This window comes from Taeniopygia guttata, chromosome 2 (genome assembly GCF_048771995.1).
Source record: "Taeniopygia guttata chromosome 2, bTaeGut7.mat, whole genome shotgun sequence".
In the NCBI taxonomy this organism is placed as follows: Eukaryota; Metazoa; Chordata; class Aves; order Passeriformes; family Estrildidae; genus Taeniopygia; species Taeniopygia guttata.
In genome coordinates, this window is record NC_133026.1 from 82,827,260 (window position 1) to 82,843,204 (window position 15,945).

Consider the following 15,945-nt stretch of genomic DNA (forward strand, 5'->3'; position numbering starts at 1 on the left):
ATTGTAAATTTCTAAGTAAAAATCCAATTTCCAATATTTCAGTGTGTATCTATAAATGCACAGGCCAGTACATACTCCCACTCTCATTCACATTTAGACTGTGGTCATAAAACATCTTATTCGAACAAAAAAAAGCCTTCCTCTCTCTAATGGTCATGGAAGTACCAAGGTCAACAGCTAAGTATTTGCCTTCAGGTCTAGGAAGTACATAGCTGAAAATAAGTAAACTTACACATATGAAAAAAGTGACAGATTTTCAGATAAAATAAAAACAATTAATAACCTAATTATTGCTAAGAATTTCCTGTGGACAAAAGGAAGAAAACAATAATTTAAAGCAGGTTAAATAGGATAAATATTTTAAACAAATTTTAGGTTGTTCTACTGTAGTTTATTTGAAGTGTTTGATTACTTTGGTATATTTGTGTTTCAGTAGCTCATTCTCTATGCAGCTAATCCAAGTTACAAGCAATGTCTTTAGATGTTTTGTAGGTGCTTTATTTTGTCTCTTGTAAGATGCTGCATTAAACAATGGAAAGGGCAACTGTTCTGCAGCAATACCTAGCACAGAAGACACAAAAATGACATAGAAGCTTCCATAGGCAGGGCATGCAGGAAGGGTGCTGCTGCATTCTGCAAGTTGGTTCACACCTCAATTAAGTCTTAAGTGCTCAGGAGGTCCCCACCAGAGTGCTCAGTGCTCAAGGTCTCTGCCATAATGGTGGGTCCCCACCTTGGAGCCAAACCCAGCGTGTTGAGTGAGGCAGCTCCTGAGAAGTCTGATGCTGCCACTCAGATGGAACTGGTAAGGAAGGAGATGTCAGTACAGCTGGCAGCTTGCAGTGGTTACCCAGATAGTTCTGGAGAAAAGGCTGGTACCTGCACACAGTGTGCACAGGTGGATGACCTGCTGTCAGATGGCTGGCTGCATTACAAGACACAAGTAACAGACTGTGTGGTAGTGGAGGGACTCAAACAGAGGTAGATATGTGGTTCCAGAACCATACACCTACAGAGGATAACATTGAGCTTGAGACACCTTGGACCCTGTGATCAAAAAAAGCAGGGCTCCACCCTCCAACATTCAGAGAAAAATAGGGTATGATTCTTTAGAGGTTTTAGATGTCTGTGATCACGGCAAACAAGGAGAGCCTACATCAGGAGCCATACGGTGGTTATGGTAAAAAGAAAAGTTGAGTGATTGTGGATGACTCTGTTAAAGGGGCTCTGAGGCACATATCGACCAGCCTGAAACAAGCTCTTTGACTCCCTCTCAAGATGAAAATCATGGGGCTTGATGATCTCCAGAAGTCCCTTTCAACCCTAACGAATCTGTGATCCTGTGAATATGTATTTCACAAATTATATTGGTAAACTAGGATTTTTTTAAGGCTGGATATTATGCTAATAGACCAAGACCTAGCTTAAGTAGCACAGATTCACATATTAAGCATTCATAATACAAAATGCACAACAAAAGTGGTGAAATAAGTAATGAAAATCTGTGAGAAGTGACTTATTTGAATTGCATATCTGCAGCTTTTAACTGCCTCCCTCTATTTTGTGCATTTTTAATGACAGATAAAAGGGTGACCTTGTATTATGAACCAGCAGGAAAATTTCATTTCAGTTTGTGTTCTAGTAGATTGTTCAAGTTTGTTCAGCTGGAGTAGGGAAGTGAAATACAAATTCATTTCAAGCAGTCTTCAAGACCAGGCTGGATGGGGCTTTGAGCAACTTGGGCTAGTGGAAGGTGTCCCTGCCCATGAAAGTGGAATTGGAAGTAGATGAGCTTTAAGTTCCCTTTCAACCCAAACTCTTTTATGTTCTATGATCCACAGATAATTATTTCCTGTAAGCACCTTCTTCCAATGACACTGAAACACCCTTCCCAATCAAAAGTTAACACTTAAACCCCAAAAAGGGTAATAAAAGTAAAAAATATCAAGACTTTGCAAGATTATTATTTTCACTCTTTCTAAATGAAGACACTTAGTCCTATTTTATGATATTCCACAGTATCAACTAAACAAGTCAGGCAAAACTGACTGTAGTTTCAAGACAAAAGGACTCTGATATTTGAATATAGAAAATACACCCTTCTTGGACTGGCTTTATTAAATTCCTTTTTATAGGAAATTGACTGCTCTTTTCTGTACATCAGGAAGTCTGAGAATATTTTACAAAAGGTTTATAATTAAATTGTCTCCAAATCTGAAACTACATCAGTGCCACATATTGCACTGAGTAATTATATAATTACATTACAGATCTAATGGGTAGATTAGCTTAATCAGCTTGCAGAGACAAGAAATGCAAATGTTTATTGGGGAAAGTGCTGAGGAATCTGACTTATTTTGAAGTCTGCTCATCAACGGGACTCAGATTACTTTGGTTCTGAAATGGTGTTCAGCGTTAACTGAATTCTTTCCATATTACCATAGTATCATACTTACTACTTTTCATGGATCCTAAAAGGACTATGCATCCTTCACAGGTACTTTTTCTTCCCATTCTTTATCCTTTATTATTACTTTTCACCTTCTCAGGGAGTTGGTAAGACAGGTGAATTTTGGACATGGGTCTTAGCTGGACAATGGATTTGGTTTCAAGTCAGAGTTTAAGTGTACATTTATTCTGTACTAAGTGAATAACCCCTATACATAAATGCCTAGCTGACTTGAAGCCCAAGTGGCTATAAGTGTGAAACTTTTACTTTAAGTAAAGAGACGTTGCAAGGTCTCTTCCGAGTCTTTCTACTGGAATCTTCCTGCCTATGAAAACAAGCATTTTATGCAGTGGCTTATCGAAAAATAATAATAAAAAAAACCAACAAGAAACAAAATGCAGAAAAATATTTTCCTAAGTCTAAAGTCTAAGCTTTACTAGGAATAACCTAAAATCACCTGAGATGGGAACTCACAGTGTGATTGTATGTAATCTGTTATACTGGAAACCCAGGTAAAATGCCTTTAACAAAGTTCCACAGGGTTTTCAGGGAAAGCAGAATTATTAGAAATTAAACTGTTAGGGACTAGACTGTGGTTCCTGATTGTTCTCCAAAAATTAAAGAGAATGCTAGTGTATTGTCTAATTTGCAAGTGGCTATGTTTTTAACAATGTCTTTGAGTGATGAGAAAAACATGGGAAAACTAGCAAAGGAATTTGTTTCATCATCTTCCCACTTCCTTACATACAGAGACACAGCATGTTATGGGGTGCTGCCACTACTGATGAATTAGGGTCAAAATGTAAGCTATCTACACTAAGGAAAAGAAAAAACCCCAATGTGTTGGAAGATTTAAAATGCCTACATTAGCTGAAATATTAGAGTAAAAACTATAATATGCTACCTGAAAAGTCTTCTTGGCCAGGGAAATTAAAAGAGACGAAGGTTAACCAAAAGCAACTGAGTGATCACTGTCTTACATTTATTCCTATTTTAAATAAGGTGACCTATTTCTGGATGATGTTTTGGAGTCTTCCTTTTTTCTCTTTTGCAAATTTTTTTCTATTATAAATGAAATGAATGTTTTCATTTATTTCGATAAATAGTCTGCATTTGTTGAACAGCTGTTTTGCTAACAAGTATCATTAATTGTGATGCTGGTAATCATTTAGTTTGGGACAAAATAGGATCATCTATGGAATGTTTTTAACAAACCCATGCTATTATTATTGCCATGATACTTTGCTTGGTGTGAAAGTATGTCTATGGGCTTCTATTTCAGCATCATTTAATATCAAAATGTCTCGGCTGTCATCTGGGAAAAATGAAAGTCAGTACAAAATTACATAAATAGGCTTTTTTGAAATCAGTTGCTTTTCATCAGCCAAATCTTAAACATTTTTAGAATGGCTTTTAAAAGAATCAAACCAAAAGAAATGTTATGGAAAAGGAAAGGCAAAAGGAAAAAAAAAAAGCCCTGTTTAGCATGCTGCTCATTGCACTGATATGCTTAAAATAAGTTTTTTTATTTATGTTTTAAACAGTCCCAAAATGGACAAAGTATAAATCTGCAGACTTTTTGGAACTTCTCTCTCTTTTTGGAACATAATACAGAGCTCAGGCCTATTTCAAAATTTTGTGATTTTGAAACATGGATTAAATGAAAGTTTGAATTCTGTAAATAATTTATAAGATTTAAAGCTATGCAGTTCTCCTCATTTCAGCTGAAAAATATAAAGAAATGTCTACTGCTAGAAAGGAAGTAATGTTTCCCTTTACTGTAATACTTACCACATTGCAGAGCAGTCAAAATTCACTAGGAGCCATTTGTGAGGATTAAAGTTGAATGAATCTGCAAACTGAGAATGGATAAATAAAAACAGAATTACGAAAGAGAAAAGGATCCATGTGCTAATGATATGACTTTGTCAAATCGTGTAACTATGAATCAATTCCTGAATTAGGTCTTTATAATGTTCATATTAATGTCACCTTACTTAGTAACTGTTGGAGTTAAGCCTTCATTTATTTTGGGAGCAGAATTCACATTAGGTATGGAGTTAGGCTAGAGGTATTATCAACATTTTGAGCATTTGTTTACAATTATACTTTCTTGAGCCATATATTATGGAAAAGTGTAAAGCTTATTGTGATCTTAATTAAATAAATTAATAAATTTGCATACTCAGAAACTTTCACTGAGTTCATTTTCCAATAACAATTCCCTATGCTTTCTACTTCCAAGAATATGAAACTAATACACACAAAATTCATATACAGCAAGAAACTATATATGTAATTCAGAATCTGCACATCATATTCCTTCAAAAAATTACAACTGATTAGGAAATATTTATTTTCCTTTTTTTTTTTTTTTTTGGCAGGGTATTTTATTTCACTAGAAATTCTTGTTTCATGTAAATGAAAAGAAAAACCTCCAAAACGTAATCAATTGCAATAAATACATATTTATACACCATGTGCCAGGCCTGGTTTACTTGACATGTTTAGGTGGGGCATCAGAAGAAACCCAGGTGGGTAAGGATTTTGGAAAGCTTTCATCCATGTTTTCTGTTTTAACAAAGGCAGAAGTCACCAGCCTTGAAAAGCTGGGAATAGGGACCTAGCAGCACCAAGGTCTGACTATTCTATGTTGCACTTTTCTGTTCTCATTTGCTTCTCATAATTCTCCCTGTCACCTGTAAACAATTAACAAATGCTCTAATAAGAGAAGATGATCTGTCTCTCTATCCATCTATCTATACATCTATCTAGCTATCACCCTGTGGTATGTAAGGTAGGAAATCTATTCAGGGTTGTTAAATATTTACTCTTATGTCAAATGCTGGCCCAGACAAGGGATGCTGTTTCATTTCCTTCAGGAACCAATAACAGTAATTTAAAAAATATTCCCCCACAGGAAATTACAACAAGCTTCATTTGCTGATAAAAAAGAGACAGAAAGAAATGCTCTGTTTGTGAGGGGGTTTTCCCTCCTCTTCTTCATTACTCACTGCCTATCAGTGCTGTGTTTAAACTTCTGGCTTTACCAAACAGTAATATTTTCTCCACTGACGTGGAAGACAAGGACTTATCTGACTGAGGGGAGCAGCAGGAAATTGAAGTACTCTTATCTAAGCAACTGAATGCCAAGTAGCTCAGCAAGGCAGGGGAAAAGGAACAACAGTGCTGTTAGGGGAATACTTCATTTAGGTCTCTTGGTTATTAAACTCTGTCTGTTTGAGATACAGCTACTGGCTCTATAGTATATGACTTGCAGAATGTAAGAAGAAAACCAGACATAATGAGCTCATTATTTTGTCAAAATTATTTTTTCCTCTTTTTTGTGTAATGTAGAATTAGGATGTTACAAATATATCTCCAGTGATATTTGGGGAGAAGTTCATCTTTTCTGTTTGTTGATTCAGTACTACTTGTTACTCTGATTGACAAACTTCTAATAGAGTGTTACTTGCATGCTCCCAGTAGAAACCATTAAAAATTTAAAAATTTAAGTAATGTAATTGGATGTACAGGGATTTTTAGTATTGAGGTGCAGCTTACTCAGAGATTCTGGAAGAGCCATTAATCTCGGGTGTGTAAAAGACACACAAATTCTATGAAAGAGCAAAGTTTCAGCAGGCTGCTAGAGAAAAAACACTCATTCACCTCCACTCCATTTAAAAGATGCCTGAATTCAGGGCAGATGAAAGCACTTCCTGCATAGGCTGCATCAATATGCATCCAGATATTTTCCTTATTACCTAAAAAAAAGAATTGAAGGAAATAAATTAAACAGTAGATTAAAAAGCTCAATTATTTTGCATGAAACCAAGTGCCTGAGAGATTTCTGTTTAATGATATTATTTGCCCAGTTTAAAATTAAATTAAGAAATTAAATGTCTCCACCATCTGGGTTTTCATTAATATATAAAATGTATCTAGAACGTATTGTTTTTCCTTCCCACTTCTGCTGGAAAAAAGTTACAGAAGGATAGGATCATAGAATATCCTGTATTGCAAAGGACCCATAAGGATCATCATAGCTAGGTTTATCTTACTAAAATTAAGTAACATAAACTATTTTGTGGTTTTGATTTAAGAACCATTATAAAATACACATTCAAAAAATGTATCTAGAGATTTAGCTATAATTTCTATGCTAATAAAACTACTTTAGCAGGAGGAGATAGAATATTAGCTGCGCTCGCCACTTCTAACTCATGAATCACAAACACATTTTTAAACAGTATTTTGTACATATTGATAAATGAGCATGCACATGCTTTTGAACTATGTGCAGCAAACTACTTATTTCAAGGATGGAGACACTTATGCAAAAGCAAGCACTGAAATGCTAAGAAAGTGCTATTTTTGAATAGTCACTGAATGGTTTTTGCAGAAATATTTGGCATATGAGCAGCTCACATATACTCTATAATTAAGTATTCACACTCTACTAGAGAACCCTGTTTAAATACACTCAGTAACAATTATGGTCCATCAGTTGATGGCTGGAGCCCACATTACACTGGCCACCAAATAATTCTGATGATTATTTCCACATACAGAGGTACATCCACGGATGCAGTTGGGCATCAAGTTCATGCTGAAATTTGCATTCTTGTGAACTAAATTTTCTTTTTGCATGAATGTCTGGGAAAGCCAATAAAATATTATTCACAACATCCACAACTTAGGTTTATTTGAATGTATATTGAAAGTTTAACTGATTATCTATATTTAAATATACTTGGTTTGAGACATTGCCTTTATATTATAGGACTGCTGCTCCTGTATGCTAAGAAGAAAATTAATCAGAAAAGCTAGCATCAGATTTCTGACTTCACTGGTACACCTAAACATATTGGTGCCACTATTTTAATAGGTCTTTAGGAATAACACAAACAGCAAAATAATCTGTAGCTGCTAAGCAGACTACCAGGAACCTGTTTAAAATGAAGGACTGGGAGAAACCAAGTTGCTGGGCTTGTGCTGAAAGGCAGGAAACCTCACAAATGACCAGCACACAAGCCCCAAAGTTTACAACCCCACCTGAATAAATTAACAGGACAACAAATCAAGCTGTGTTTCTATGTGTTTCTATGAAGTTGCTTCCAGTGGCTTATAGCTATGGATTTCCTGTTCTAAATTTACACTTGAAGAGATATGGTGTGCTTTGGTAGCATTTTCATCAGCCAGCAAACATGCAATTTGGCCAAGCCTTGCTGCAGATTGAAGCTTGACACAACAAACCATAACAGAGAAAGAAATACTTATGAAGAGTCCATGATTTGATCACTGTATTAAACACACTTGTCCTATTTAAGCATTTGTCCTATTTTCTTGGAAGAGGAAGGAAATTGGGAAGGGGAGAGATTAAGAATAGATGGGGATTTTTGGTGTACATTTCCATACCTTTTACAGTTATTAGAACCAGGCAGAAACAAAACACTTGATGCAGAGCAGAATTAAGAGTTCAGCTTTTCCCTGATATTCAGCATTGCTCTAGATGCTCTTGCAGGTAGAAGGGCTTGAAGAAGTGTGTTACAAACTGAAGCACTTAGAGTAATTCTTAACTGACAGTATTCCCCCTCAAAAAGAAACTCTTAAGGCAATGTCCTCTAAGTCTTTTAACAGCTTGAGAATGAACATTTGCTGCTTGACCTAGTATTAGAAATAAAACTGTAACTGAAGGACTCATCTATAAGTAGCTTTATTGTATTTGGACACTGACACAGCATAATGTCCTGAGAATGACTCAGCATGGCTTAAACTGGTATCTGCAATTTCAGAAAGAAGCAGTAAAGACTTACAAATAGGACCCAGTTCTAACAGCTTGTCAAAGGAGCAGCAAGGGGTGGTTCCAAGTGTTGCACAGAACTGCAGAGCCAAAAAAAAAAAAAGTGTTACAGAATAAAACGGTCTGCAAAGGCAACAATAAACAAAAAGAACAGACATTATAGAACAAAAAAAAAAAATTATGTTAATCATTAGTTGAACTTAAGTAGTCTCTTAGTGGAACTTTTAAGACTGTGGGTGGTTTTTTTCCAAAGCTCCCATAACAGTCCATTGAAGCAGATGCATAAAATAAAATGTTTATATAAAATTGAGTGATAAGTACTGTAATATAGGCACAGGGTTGTGCTAATGCTATATTTTGTATATTTCCTGTATGTTCCACATGCTTATCATGTAGTTCAATACTACCGTCACATATGCAAATCCCATCAAAATGATTTGCAGTTCATGGTACATAACCAAGTTCTGAACTTGAGCAACTCAAAGGAGCTGGAATTATTGTTGACAGAATAGATTTACAAATGTTGCTGTCTTGATCAGAGCCACAGCTCTGCAATAGAGGTTTGTAACCAGTTTATGAGATCTGCTCAAGAGATCTGCAACCTGGAACCTGTTCACTGGCAGCATATGTTCACTACTTGGCTTGCGAGACTTTTTCACAGAGACACTTCTTCTCCCAGATTCATCCTAAAACACTGGAGCAGTTCTTCTTTCATTCTGTTAATGTCTCATTTAATGTATCTTCTCTGTGACCAGTGAGCCAAAAGCAGAGGCAACATAAAAGGTGACATTTCACAGTAGAAACAGAATATAACTAGGTGAAAATGAGTTATTATGAGCTGTAATTTATTGGGAATATGCAGGTAGAATTTTAAACAAAAGAACCCCAACTACCAAGGGCATATCAACTGACATTATTTTATTTTTCATTGCTACGCTTATATTTTAAGCACCTTGTCTTATTTCTGAAAGCACTAATAAAGGCTGAGTATGGTTTTTGTCTTTTACTAGATTTTTTACATAATAAAAAACTTTACAGTTTAAATAGACAAAGTATGCTGTGTTCTAGTCAGAGTATTGACATACAAAAGAATTAGATAATTAACCAAGGTCACACATAAACTACAGTACAGATAGGACATGATTATAAAAATTCCAAATCCAGAATTTTTTTTTTTTAATTTTATTTTAGTATTTCTGGTTACCTTTTCTTCCAAGTACACTGTCAATGCACCATATTTGTCCCTACAGTTTTTCCCTATATAGCTGGAACTAGCCACATTTTTCTGTGTGTATGTTTGTCCATGCCCCTTAGCAAATTCATTATGAGATCAATAAGAAGAGAAAGGAAAACCTAAATTATACTTGTCCATCCACTGGACTTTTCAAAAAACAAACATTCTGTCCCAGCAAAACCTGAAAAAATTCATTATTAAAATAATAAAAAAGGGACAATTCAGCATTTTTTCTATATTAAGCTACTAAGAACTGGAGTTTGAAACAAATACAGTTCTGAAAATGAGAAACACATTGTATATATATAATTAATAAAATCATATGCTAACATATTTTTCCTTCAAGATAATACAATCTTTATCAATACTGGGCCCTCCTTTATTCCTGAGACACAGAAGAACAGAAAACTGAATTGCCTTGAGGGAAATTTAAGACTTCTCTGGAAGACTAATCACCCTCTGATAGAGGCTGCTTTGAAGAGATTGCAGGCTATGTTTTTAAATAGCAGGAAAAAATGTGGTCCCTATTTTTTCTAAGAAGGCACATGTGTATGGAGTGAATATATATTTATCACAATGGAGGGTACCGTGGTGAAAATGCCATTTTTTTATATGCATAAGGAATAGGGGTTAACCCATTGGTTTGGAAATAAATAAAAAGAGTGCACTATAGACTTAACTCTGCTTTTACACATATATGGTATGAATTTTCTGTCAAGATTAGAGTGAAATTGCCTTGGTTAGTCCAGCAATTAAAATTATGATGATGGAAATTTCATAACAAAAAGTTACATGTTATTGTTACTAAGAAGTATGTTTTTTTTAGTGAGAGATTATATGAGTTCAAACATATGCTTAGTTGTTTAAATAATGGCTTATTCTGTAAAGTATACCTCAGTTTCTGAAATAATTTTATTTTCCTCTCTGCAGGTGTCTAAGCCTCAAAGCTACTTGTTTTAATTCTCAGAAACCACTTAGAGTGACACCATCTGCCCTTGTCAGGACTCTCATTACCCTGCCTCAGTACCATAGAATGAATCTAACTCAATTTGTAGCCTGTGTAACACCAGAAAAATCACATTTGTGCTAAGGGCAGGGGACAGACTGCAACACAGAAATGGGACTGACGGCTCAGTACAGCCTGCAGGCCTTTTCCTTTTCAGGTTGTGCACTTCAAATTTGACTCAGCCCTTGGTTGTGAATACAAAGCAGCTAAAATGCTGAACTCAGTCATCTCATGTATTACTTTCCTGAAATGGAGAGCTATGTCAGTAAACATACGTGAATCATTATGATTCCTGAGAGCAATTACTCTCAATCTTTTCAACTGGAAGACCTCCTACACCTATTGAAAAAGATGTGGACACATTTTTCATGGTTCCACCACAAAGCTTTTCGTTTGCAAATAACTAAAACGAGGCAGAACTTTCAATGTTCGCATACTGTTTTTATTTTCCTATTCAGTTCCTGCCAGCTTGCACTCAGGAGAATGTCTGTGGCCTGAAGAAAACTGCAACAGTTCTCTAAACCACCATTCAATATTTTACAGAACAACAATCATTCACAAACTGTGGGTTAAGAAACATCACCCTAGACATCTGTGTATGTGTGAAGAATATTTCTTCCAAATGGAAATCTGTGGTCAGGATCTAAGTGTTCTACTGAAAGGATGGCTTCTCTGTCAGTCTAATTCTGATTTATTGTTTCCCGAGTGAGTCTGGATACAAAAAGCTTGCTTCTTAATATCCTGTGGATCACGTTCAGAAGAGTAATTTCATCTAAAATCAGAGAGATTTCATGCTGGGCAGCCGGCAATTGTGTTGTAGCAGCTTTGTAATGGTTGAGGTCGTTGAAGTATATTGTACCTTATAAGATGCCAGCTGCAATCGGTCAGTGCTGACTTATGAAAGCACAAAGCTCACAGGCCACCTACACACGTTTAGGTGAGCTAGGCTTGAATGCAGTGGGCACTCTATCTGTATTTAGGAGTGCTTAACTTAGTGGTCTTCACTTTTGAGCATCCCAGCCAACATTGTGCCAACACAGAGGCCTGCCTCAATCTGGGAGCACAGGGCCCAGCTGAGAGAGGCATTTACACACAGGTTTAAACACCAGTCTGTGTTTACAGACAGTGAAATGGATATGACTTCAGTATATGTTTTAAAGCTCCCCCTTAACTTGGAGCCAGATGAAGAGCTGCATATTATCTGTGCTGGGAAAAGGCTCCTCAGTAAATTGTGGCAACTTTAATGCCTCAACACCTGACATGGTTAAGTGCTTTCTTTGCACAGTCTGCTTGCTTTACTATATGAAAATATCTCTGTTTCAGTTTCTGCAAAAGTATTTTGAAAGAGATTAATTAACACAAGACTGAACTCAGAAATAAAAGAAAGAAAAATTAGACATCAGGGTACCCTAATGACAACAGCTTTTATTGAACAAAATTATATACACATTACTAGTGCTACAAGACATTGACGGCGGGTAGGAATGCAAAGATTCATTTTAAAGACAATGCCTCTCCCCAAAAAAGGCTGACTACCAAATCCTATGCAGTGAAAAGCAAACCTTTAGTTAACAGATTGTTGTAATGACAGAACCTGTTTCACATTAAGCAAATCTGACCCTGATTTTCCACTCTCCTCTACAGGGAAAGCACTGCTATCAAGCTCAGTATAATGATTCTTCATTTATTCATTAAGAATAAGAAGAGGAACATGCCTATAAGGCATTGCAATTTACTTGTATTTTCTTTTTAATCGCTTACAAAACTTTTTCTTGCTTCTAAGGGAGACTGTAGCAGCTGGGATGCAAACAAGACATCTTCATTAGGAATGATGTCTCTGCTGTCACAAGTCTCTTCAGGCAGAATTTCTTCCATCAAACTTACTGCTTTGATGTTGAATCACTCCCTTTAGTGAAGCATCAGTGAATACAGGGAAACAAGGAATCAAGTGGCGTAAGGTGTTTCCTTGGCAATGAGAATATCTTTGTCGCCAGAACAAAATACAACAGCATCAAATTACTCAAGAACAAAAGAAATGGAAAGGCTTTTGAAATCCACAAGCCAAAAAAGGGAGCACTAATACAGTGCATGGACTGCTGCTCAGCATGACAGAGAATTAACACACCTTTTAAGTTAAGAGGACAGCCATACTGATAATGAGATCTAGTTTAAGCTAAAGCTGATATATTTTATGTACACAAATATAGGGAAGAATTGATATAGGCTGTATTAATTCAGACAGAGACCCTGCTGTCTTTGAAAGCATGCACAGCTAAACAAACAGAGGAAGAAAAACAGCAGTTATATCAGCCTTTGTAAAGGTATCACTGAATACATAAATTAGAATTTTTTTTCTCTTGTATGCATAGAAAAATTAATAAGACCTGAATATTTATGAGGGTCAAGCTGCATTTTTTTTTGCTAATGAACCAAAGCTGAGGAAAGGACATTTATAGTTACTGCATGAAGATGTGATATCCTGTCTTTGTAATTATTTAAAATTAACAGTGAGAGATAGAAATAGAAATGCTGTATAAGGTATTATGAGCTGGGATCATAACAGAGAGAAATAAAACATGCCTTGTGGCATGTTCTTCACCTCAACAGGTGCATCCCACAGAAAAAAAATTATTTTTGGAATCCCTAGAAATGCTTTTTTATCAGTCAGAATCTTGTTGTATTATAAAGCAATTGACAGGATGTGCTTGGTCATCCTAAGGACTTGCTAGTTCTAAGCATCCTAGAAATTAGCAGCATCCTGCACATATGAAAACCACTTTTCATTCTAGTCATCCTCATATTACATAAAAACATTCTCTAAAGGTTAATAACAAAAAGAGTAAAACCATTATATTTTCAAAAGATCCTGGTGAAATTTAAGCTTCTTTGTCCCATTTGGCACTAATCCATGAGTATAAGCAAGCTTAATCCTCCAAGTCTTCTGAAAACAGTTCATAGAAATTAAACTCACATTATCCCTTTTCAAAATGTTACAGCATGAAAGAAAAGAAATAACCATTGTCAGACATGACTTTTCTGTGAAAAAAAAGTGACTTATTTTTGAATTTCTTAAAAAATCTAATTTCTGAAGTTCTCAGTTTCTAAATTAGTTGTGTGAAGATTTTCTCTTCAGTGGAGGCCAGTAAAAACATATTCTCTGTAGCATGTTATACTCCTTAATAAATCTATACAGCCTGTGGTCTTTATCAAGTTTAGTAGAGCATAATGCTTGGAAATAAGCAAAGAATTTTATTAGTGATGTACAAAACCACAACAGAAGTTACTTACTTCATGAGAGAAAACCAAATGGCAAAATCTTGTTTTAACTTGAAGTAATAACATAGTATTCTGAATTGCCAGGAGAAGCAGATCTGATGAATAAGCAATTTTTCTTTTTGATCAGGTACTTATCATGATAGAACCAAACTTTAGAGTTTTATCTACTCTAACAATGCTCTGTGTCAAAACTTGGGGGATTATGAGCTTAAGCTACTGAGACATAACTATATTTGCCTTTGCTATACTGCTGTGGAAGCATGAATCTCTAGGAAAAAAAAGGGGGACAGATAAGAAGAAGTGGTGACACCTAAAGTTTCTACAGCTACATTCTCTTTAGCTCACTTGCTAGAGATTAATTACATACTTACAAGTACCTAACTATGTCTGATCTTGATGATGTTTGGGGTATATCCTGGCAGTTCATTTTTTTGTTAAAGTACTATCAGGAGGAAACTATTGTTTCTTGAAGACACCTGAGCTTGAGATAGCATCATTTAATTTCTTGGCTTTAAACTTGCTTTATTTGTAAATAAGTTGGAACCTGAAAAATAAAGGTAAACAGTTCAGAATTCAAGAATTAGATTAAAACTGCAGGACTACATGCAACTACAAAATTTACTCCAAACATAATTTTGCTGAGAAGTGCAACCAGCTGCTGAAATTATTTTCTCCTCTTCCACAAAAGGCATGTGAAGAACACTCATGGAACCTCTCCCAGTATTCTGGCCCAGCTGCCTACCAGTGCCTCTGTTAGGGACGAGACCATCTATTCATGTCAAAAGCCTATTATCAGAAGCATTAAATTCACTGTTTTGTTAAAATCCAGTACTCACAAAGAATGGTATCAGACCAGCAGCTTTGTCTTCATCCAGAACTTTCCTCAGGGCTGAACCACAAACACTAAATGTGGCATCTGAAGGAACATTTTTAATCTTCACAGCACCAATTAGTGCAGCCCTTTCCACAGATGAATGAGCCTACAAGGAAATGGGCAAGTTTTAAGACCAATACCTTTCACTGGAATGTAAGATGTTCATTTGAATTTACAAACTAAAAAAGTAAGTCCTTTCAAGTAAAGCCATACTTGAGATCCTTAGACTGTTGATGGTATGTAATAGGTACATACTTCTCCACCTTTCCTATAGGTAGATGGACACATATATACATATACATTTACATAAATACACACACAAAAAATAAACTAATAGCAACCCTGACATCCTTGAGGCCATTGCCATGATCACATTAGACAAGAGTTCCATTAACCTTAGTGAGAGCCTTAATTTACATGGTAGGATTGATGTAGAGCTTCAGGATTTGGCTCTAGATCAATCAAAAGATGTGCAGATGATCATCTTGTCTGATAATGATTTAGTGCTTGCTAGCATATTTTTATGGTGTATAGCTTTTCTGAACTCTAAAATTATACATGTCACAGTATGGTACAGACAGATACTTTCTTACATGACCATTTTTTTCTGATTACATACTGGCTAAATTGTGGTTTGATCATTCATTCACTTTTTTAGGCGAGTAAGGATCATTCCCAATATGTTATTTTATTTACAACTCACTTCATTTGAATCCCCCTGAAACAATATTGTTTTAGAAAATAAATCACATCTCTGTAAATAAAAACAAAGTTATCACTAAGAAATTCTCACAAATTTGTGAAGTACAATAGAATAATAACAGAAACAAAAACTCCATTGACAATGAATGGTACATTAGCCAGAGAATAATCTCCTTTAAAGCACGATTGAAACAAAGAAACAGAAAAGCTATTTTACCTTTTATAGTTTCGTTAATCATCATTAATTTGAAAGAAGAAAATGCCTCACCTTTTCATATCATGACTATTCTCATTCACAACCTCCTTTTGATTCTTGCCAGTGCCTAAGACTGCTTATTAATTCTATTTTAATTTAGCATATAATCACAAAAATAACAATCCAGATTTTTGTTGAACTAGACTAGATGATGTTTTTTGCCTTTCAGCTTAACATCTCTAGAATGACATGTTTTAAAGACAGATGTACCATTTATTTGTATCTCAGTAGCACCTCTTTTTAATGTGCTTTGGTAACTAATTAGGCACCAACTGGAGAAAATTTGGAAGCCTAGACTTTAAATATAACTTTTTAGGTGGAAAATGAGGTGTGTGGCATAGCAAT

The 15,945-nt window shown here is 35.5% G+C and overlaps 1 protein-coding gene across 3 annotated transcripts in view; it reads right to left on the reverse strand.

Moving 5' to 3' along the window:
• The window catches only part of DDC (dopa decarboxylase), a 73,983-nt gene that overhangs the window by 19,663 nt on the left and 38,375 nt on the right, over positions 1 to 15,945 (reverse strand). For all 3 annotated transcript variants that reach the window (XM_030265740.4, XM_072924360.1, XM_012571823.5), the window contains exons 6-9: positions 14,605 to 14,748; positions 8,266 to 8,332; positions 6,119 to 6,213; positions 4,241 to 4,308 (exon numbers count right to left, since the gene is read on the reverse strand). In XM_030265740.4, coding sequence (XP_030121600.1) covers positions 4,241 to 4,308; positions 6,119 to 6,213; positions 8,266 to 8,332; positions 14,605 to 14,748 — 374 coding nt within the window. The remainder of the gene's footprint in view (positions 1 to 4,240; positions 4,309 to 6,118; positions 6,214 to 8,265; positions 8,333 to 14,604; positions 14,749 to 15,945) is intronic.